The sequence below is a fragment of the Arachis hypogaea genome, chromosome 15, assembly GCF_003086295.3.
Source record: "Arachis hypogaea cultivar Tifrunner chromosome 15, arahy.Tifrunner.gnm2.J5K5, whole genome shotgun sequence".
Taxonomy (NCBI): Eukaryota; Viridiplantae; Streptophyta; class Magnoliopsida; order Fabales; family Fabaceae; genus Arachis; species Arachis hypogaea.
This window is the reverse complement of record NC_092050.1, coordinates 117,119,465-117,126,594: the sequence shown is the minus strand read 5'-3', so window position 1 is coordinate 117,126,594 and position 7,130 is coordinate 117,119,465. Positions and strand designations below refer to the sequence as shown.

At 40.1% G+C, this 7,130-nt stretch overlaps 1 protein-coding gene across 1 annotated transcript; it reads right to left on the bottom strand.

Annotated features, from left to right (window-relative positions):
* Nucleotides 1-605: 605 nt before the first annotated feature.
* LOC140179293 (uncharacterized) lies at nt 606-1,043 on the bottom strand. Its single transcript, XM_072218008.1, has one exon. It carries the CDS (start codon nt 1,041-1,043, stop codon nt 606-608), a length of 438 nt encoding a protein of 145 aa, XP_072074109.1.
* Nucleotides 1,044-7,130: the final 6,087 nt, after the last annotated feature.

Here is a 7,130-nt window from a genome sequence, read left to right as displayed (position 1 = left end):
ATAAAAAAAGTCAATACGGAAAATAGATAACTCTGAAACCTTAACTGTTTCTCCGTATTTTATTCCCAACTTATTCACTTGCCTTTCTTTAATATTCTTGTTATTGTTTAATGTCTTGGAACTCTCAAACATTACTTTCTGTTTGCCTAACTAAGTAAATCAAGTAACCATTGTTGCTTAGTCCTTCAATCCTCGTGGGATCGACCCTCACTCACCTGAGGTATTACTTGGTACGACCCAGTGCACTTGCCGGTTTGTTTGTGGTTACAAAATCCACACCACCATGCAACCTTACTATCTCCTTTATATACAACCTCACTAACTCTTCCATAGAACAGTTCACTCAGATAGGCAGAAAATGAGCGGATTTGGTTAAACGATCCACGATTACCCAAACCGCATCAAATCCCGACCTAGTCCTCGGTAAACCGGTCACAAAATCCATTGCAATTATTTTCCACTTCCATTTGAGGAATTTCAAGAGACTGTAGCATCCCCGACGATTTCTGATGCCCTACCTTCAACTTCTGACACATCAAACACTTGGATACCGTTGAAGCTACATCACCTTTCATCCCAGGCCACCAGAACCTCTTCTTTTAGTCTTAATACATCTTCGTGCTTCCGGGATGAATAGAAAACCCACTGTTGTGAGTCTCCGACAACAAGTCTTGTCCCAAACTCCCGACATTCGGTATGCAAATTCTTCCCTTATATCTCCACAACCCTTCATCATCCTTGGTGAATTCTCCACACCTCTTATCACCCATTAGTTGAAACAATTGCTGAAGCTTCTGTTCATCTTGCTGAGCCTTTTGAAGCTCCATCTTAAACGTATTCGAAATCTGTAACTGACACAAATAAGCTCTTCCAGAGATTTCACCAATATTCAACTTAAGATCCACAAACTTATCCAGTAACTCCTCCTCCTTGATTCTCATCCAAACTATTATCAAGGACCTTCGACTCAATGTGTCTACTACCATATTCCAGTGTTGCATCAACACGCAACCCAAACCCTTCAGAGAAGCATCACAGTACATTTCGAATGGTTCATGCGGTTTCGGCCAAATTAAAACAAGTGCTGAAATTAACTTCTGCTTCAAAGTCTAAAAACTCTCTCGCCTTCCGCTGCGTCACTCTGATTATCGTCGTTAAGAATCCAAAAATTGTTCCTTAAACCAAATACCGGTTTTTGTAGTATTTTTTAAAACCTTTAAAAATAGGTTCAACCTAGATGAGTCCATTGTTAAAACCTTATCAAAAGAGTAAAAAATATTCTATTTGTAAATAAATCATCTTAAAGCATGATTTTTCTAAATTCATTAAAATCCTTAAATCAGAACCTTTCAATTTGAATCCCTTTTTGATAAGTCATATTTACAAACTAAAATCACAAGTTAACAAAATCTTAGAACTAACTTTCCTATTTAAACCGTGTCATTTGATCAAAAGTTTCCAGTGCTAGTTTCAACACTAAATCATTCAAACTAGAGTTTCCAAACCAAGTTTAAATATCAATTTGAGCTTTAAAACTTTTTCAATACGAAAGACGATAGTCTATACTATGAAGATAAGTTGAGATTTGGCCATCGACTTCATAATTACCTCAACCCTGTTGATGTAATCGACCCACCTCATGTGTTCTTCGGCGTAGGCAATCTCTAACCAAGTGTTTCGGTGAGCCACACTTGTAACATAATTTCTTACCCGACTGGTATGGCCTATTCGGATGGTAGCTCCCACACTCCTGACATTTCATATCAGGGGAGTAAGCCCTTGACCGCTTCCCTTCACCAAATCTCTTGAAGTTCTGTCCCCAAGGTAATCGCCACGTTCTCTACTAGTGTTTCCTCCATGAGTGTCCCCTGACGAGGCTACCGTCTTTGCGTATTCCTCAACCACTCTTTCCTTGTTCACCAGATCAGAGAAAATCCGAATCTCCATAGGAGCCACAGCAGTCATGATATCGTCCTTCAAGCCCCTTTGATACTGGACACACTTCCAACTTTCATAGGTCTCCGGGGCACCCTGACACGCCCTAGAGAACCTACAGAGTTCCTCAAATCGGCTGGTGTAGTCCGCCACCAATAAGGAACCTTGCTTCAGCTGCAAAAGTTTTATCTCCTTCGCTTCCCTTGCAGACTCAAGAAAGTACTTCTTGTAGAAGGCCTTTCGGAATACTTTCCCAAGGAACATTGGAGTTTTGAAGTTGAAGCAAGTGGCATTCTGCCCGCCACCAATTCTGGGCCTCTTCCAGAAGCTGATAAGCAGCAAACTCCACGTATTGGTTGTTCAGGACATGTTGTGCTTGTAGTGCCCGCTCCATAGCTTGGAACCAGTTATCCGTTTCTGTGGGATTGGTCAATCCTCTGAAAGTAGGTGGGTGAACTTTCAGAAACGTAGCTAGGGTCATCGGAGCACCTCCCAAGTCATCACCATTTTCGTCACCATTCCTCGCCGGTTGTCCTAACCTCTGCGCAGCTTGCAGAGTCGCAGCAGCATTCGCCTCCATGGTGTTCGTAAGATTCCCCGTTGTCGCCAAGAACTTGGCATGGTTATCAGCCGGTTGCTCGTTTCTACTCTCTCTACGTGAACATGTACGACCTCATCCGCGAGGAGCTATTAGGGTTCTTGTCCACACCAAACAATCGATATCAAGGTGATCAGTCTCAATATCAAAAGCCTAGTGTGTCAATTATCCTAAACAGGAACTCACAAACAAGCATGCTATGCAATATCAAGTAGATAACCTAAATAGCATGAAAGAAAAATGACCCAGAGTGTGCAACGAAGCACAATCGGCCCATCCCTCAGGCTCACAAGGACGAACCGCTTTGATACCACTAAATGTAACACCCTAATTACCCTAAGCCTTACCTCTAGCCGTAAGGCAAAGGTTAATCAGAGGTTACAACAGTTCTAAGCCTTATACATATTTATATACAGAAGGAAATAATATATTCTAGAAGTTCAATGAAGGATATAGCTCAAAGTAGGGTTTCAAAAGCGCAAAATGTACTAACGAAGCTACTAGTTTAAGGTACAAGAAACAGATATAAGATAACATAGATAAGTATATAATAATCATAAGAAACTAGCCCCGGCTTACGGAGTTTAAGCAGGCTAGCCATATACAGACGACCAGAAACTGAAGTTTTAAAAGAGCTTATACAAGTTTTGTCCTCTCAAATACAAGCCTCTAGGCAAAAACAAAATACAAAAGATGAGAGAAGTATAATCAAAATAGACAAAAGACTCCAAAAAGGTATCCGGATCCTCCGCTTCTGTCACCAACCAGATAACTCACCGAGGTGGGTTGCGACCTGCATCTGAAAAACACCATAGAAATATGGTATGAGAACCGAAGGTTCTCAGTATGGTAACAGTGCCCAATGATGTAGGATATAAAACCCCGGGACGCCAAAGGCAATCCTAGACTCCATATCCATCACAAGAATTCAACTTAAAGCATCCTAAAACAACAAAGCATAATATATATAAATCTTAACACAATTAAACAGGGTACTCTATCTTAACAGATTTCTATTCTAGCCAAACACCACTGTCCCACAGCCTTCACCAACCTATCCTCCATGCGATCCCATCGCCACCGCCTACCTAACCTCCTCAGCACCAGACAATCACAATTAATGCAAACAAATAAAATACAGATAATATTCATATACAACAAGTAGGTCAAGAAACAGGTAGGCATGTTATACAATTAGGAAAACTCAAGTAAACAAAGCAAGCAAGCATATAAAAGATGCACATGATGAATGTCTGCCCTATTGGCTGTGATTTCACATGTCGGTTAATGCCAAACCCGATAGAAAATCTGGCCGACAACTCCCGGATTAGTCTCTCTATTGCGCATAAGGAGGAATAGTTCCGAGGGAGAGTGCCCTACCACGTTCTCCTTTCAGAGGAAAATATTCTGAGGGAGCATGCCCTACCACCTTCCTCTGGTTGCCGCATGATTCCATGGGTTAATGCCTACCACCTTGCGATCAGAGGAAAATCGCATTTTCAGGAGGAATAATTCCGAGGGATGAGTGCCCTATCACCTTCTCCTTTCAGAGGGAAACATTCCGAGGGAAACATTCTGAGGGAGCGTGCCCTACCACCTTCCTCTGGTTGCGAGGAATATGAGTGAGAATTCCAGCTTCAAATCTCACATCCGAACGTAGGCGGGAGACTGCCACAGCCCCTACGATGGAGAACACTACAAATCATAATTACATATTTAGTCTTAGAGCACTCTTAATGGCTATGGAAAGCTGACTTTCAGATCTTTCCAGCAATATATAATAGTCTATACTTTGCTTCGGATTAGAAGGCCCAAAACTGGCGTCCAACGCCAGCTACCTACCCCCTTCCAGGTGTCCAACTCCCAAAAGAGCAGAGACCAATGTTCAAACGCCTAAAGAGGATCCCCTAGCTGGAATTCCATGCCCCAAAGACCTCATAGCACGTGGATCTCATCAAAGCTGTGTCCAAACACTCACCAAGTGGCCCCCAAAAGTGGATTTCAGCACTAAATAGACTGTTTTACCCTTACTAGTCATCTGTTTAGTATTTAAAGTGTATTTTACATGATTTTTGGGGACAACATGATAAACCCCCTTTTTAGGGTATATCTTGTGTTGAATTTAGAGCATTTTGAAAATATTTCCTCATATTTATTCAATGAATTAGTATAGTTTTGTGATTGTCTCTTTATTAGTGCTTAAATGTGAAAACATGCTTTTTAGACCTTTAATTTGATAGTTTTAAGCTTTCTTTGATTCCACTAGATTCCTTGATGTGTTTGCTAGTGATTTCAGATTGAAAAGGGCTAGGAAAGGATCAAAGGAGTGAAAGGAAAGCATACAAAGTAGAGAAATCATGAAAAGCCAAAGATTTGGAGAAAGCACATGGACGCGCACGTGTACGGTGCGCTTCCGCGTGGATTGCGAAAAGCTCCAGGGCCGCGTACGCACGCTGTGCGTGTACGTGCCGAAGGCCGCACGTGATTCCTTTAGTCAAACACGTGCCTGGAGATTTTGGAGGGTTTCTAGCCCCATTTGGAGCTGAGTTTTTGGCGGGAAAAGGCTAAATAGAACAAGAAATGAAGGGGAAGGCATGATTCACTACACACAACACACTTCAGGTTTAGTTTTAGTTTAGTTTTAGAGAGAGAAGCTCTCACTTCTCTCTAGGATTAGGAGTAGGATTAGGTTTAGGTCAATAATCTTAGATCTAGGTTTAATTTCATGCTTTCATCTTCTTCTACTCTTGAATTCTTTGTTGTTACATTCATCATTCTTCTATTGTTTGTTATAATTTCTTCTACTTTGTTGGTAGATCTACTTTTGTTCATTCTATTTTCTTTCAATTCAATTTGAGGTAATTCATGATAATTGTGTTTCTTTTGATTGTTGTTATTAATTCCTTGCAATAATTTGTTTTGCCAATTTACTTTACTTTCCTTTTATGCCTTCCAAGTGTTTGATGAAATGCTTGGTTGGATTTTAGTATAGATTTTATTCCTCTTGGCCTAGGTGGAGTAATAAGTGACGCTTGAGTTATCTAATTCCTTTGTTGATTGATAATTAGAAGTTGCTAATTGATTTGGATACCACTAAAGCTAGTCTTTCCCTTGGGAGTTGGCTAGGACTTGTGGAATCAAGTTGATTCATCCACTTGACTTTCGTCCATGGTTAGAGGTTAGCTAAGTGGTAGCAATGGACAATTTGTGGTCACAATTGAGGAGGATAACTAGGATAGGACTTCTAGTTCACATATCTTGCCAAGAGCTTTGTTAGTTGTTAGTTTATTTTCTTTGCCATTTACATTTCTTGTCTATCCTCTCAAAAAAACCCAAAACATACTCCATAACCAATAACAAGACACTTTATCGCAACTCCTAGGGAGAACGACCCGAGGTTTAAATACTTCAGTTTATAGATTTTAGGGGTTTGTACTTGTGAAAAACAAAATTTTTGTATGAAAGGATTATTGATTGGCTTAGAAACTATACTTGCAACGATAATTCAATGGTGTTATGTTATTGGTTATTGTATATATGTGAATATTGTGAATAGGTTTGTCTTTTGCTTGTTTACTAGATTTTGTTAGTTTTATTTTGTTTTACCACTATGAATTCTCATTTTGGCTATGAGTTTGGTTCTCATTATGTTGTAGGAAATGTTGACTTTAATGACAACATGTACCAAGGATGGAACACTTCAAGATGGGAGGAGCCTCAAGGAATTGATCACTCCTATTGACAACAACCTCTGGATACTTATAGGTATAACCACCATCCTAATACATGCCAATTCGATGGCTATGGTGACTCTTTTTGTGATAATCAAGTACCACCATATGCTTATGAACCTTATCCGCAACATGACTACCAACCATGCTCACAAGCCCAATTTTACCAAGCACCTTTTTGTGACCCACATCCATTGTATGACCAATCACCCGTACCATGTTCTTATGACCATTGATGAGCGGATATTTTATACGCTTTTTGGGGGTGATTTCATGTAGTTTTTAGTATGTTTTAGTTAGTTTTTAGTATATTTTTATTAGTTTTTAGGTAAAATTCATATTTCTGGACTTTACTAGGAGTTTGTGTACTTTTCTGTGATTTCAGGTATTTTCTGGCTGAAATTGAGGGATCTGAGCAAAAATCTGATTCAGGCTGAAAAAAAAAAGACTGCTGATGCTGTTGGATTCTGACCTGCTTACACTCGAAATAGATTTTCTGGAGCTACAGAAGTTCAACTGGCGCGCTCTCAATTACGTTGGAACGTAGACATCCAGGGCTTTCTAGAAATATATAATAGTCTATACTTTGCTCAAAGATAAATGACGTAAGCTGGCGTTTAACGCCAGTTCTATGTTCCATTCTGGCGTTAAACGCCAGAAACAGGTTACAAGTTGGAGTTAAACGCCCAAAACAGGTTACAACCTGGCATTTAACTACAGAAACAGCCTAGGCACGTGTAAAGCTCAAGTCTCAGCCCCAGCACACACCAAGTGGGCCCCGGAAGTGAATTTTTGCACTATCTATCGTAGTTTACTCATTTTCTGTAAACCTAGGTTACTAGTTTAGTATTTAAACAACTTTTAGA

What these genes read in the sequence shown, in the direction of transcription:
- LOC140179293 (XM_072218008.1), bottom strand. Translation starts at nt 1,043, where the DNA reads ATGTACTGTGATGCTTCTCTGAAGGGTTTGGGTTGCGTGTTGATGCAA.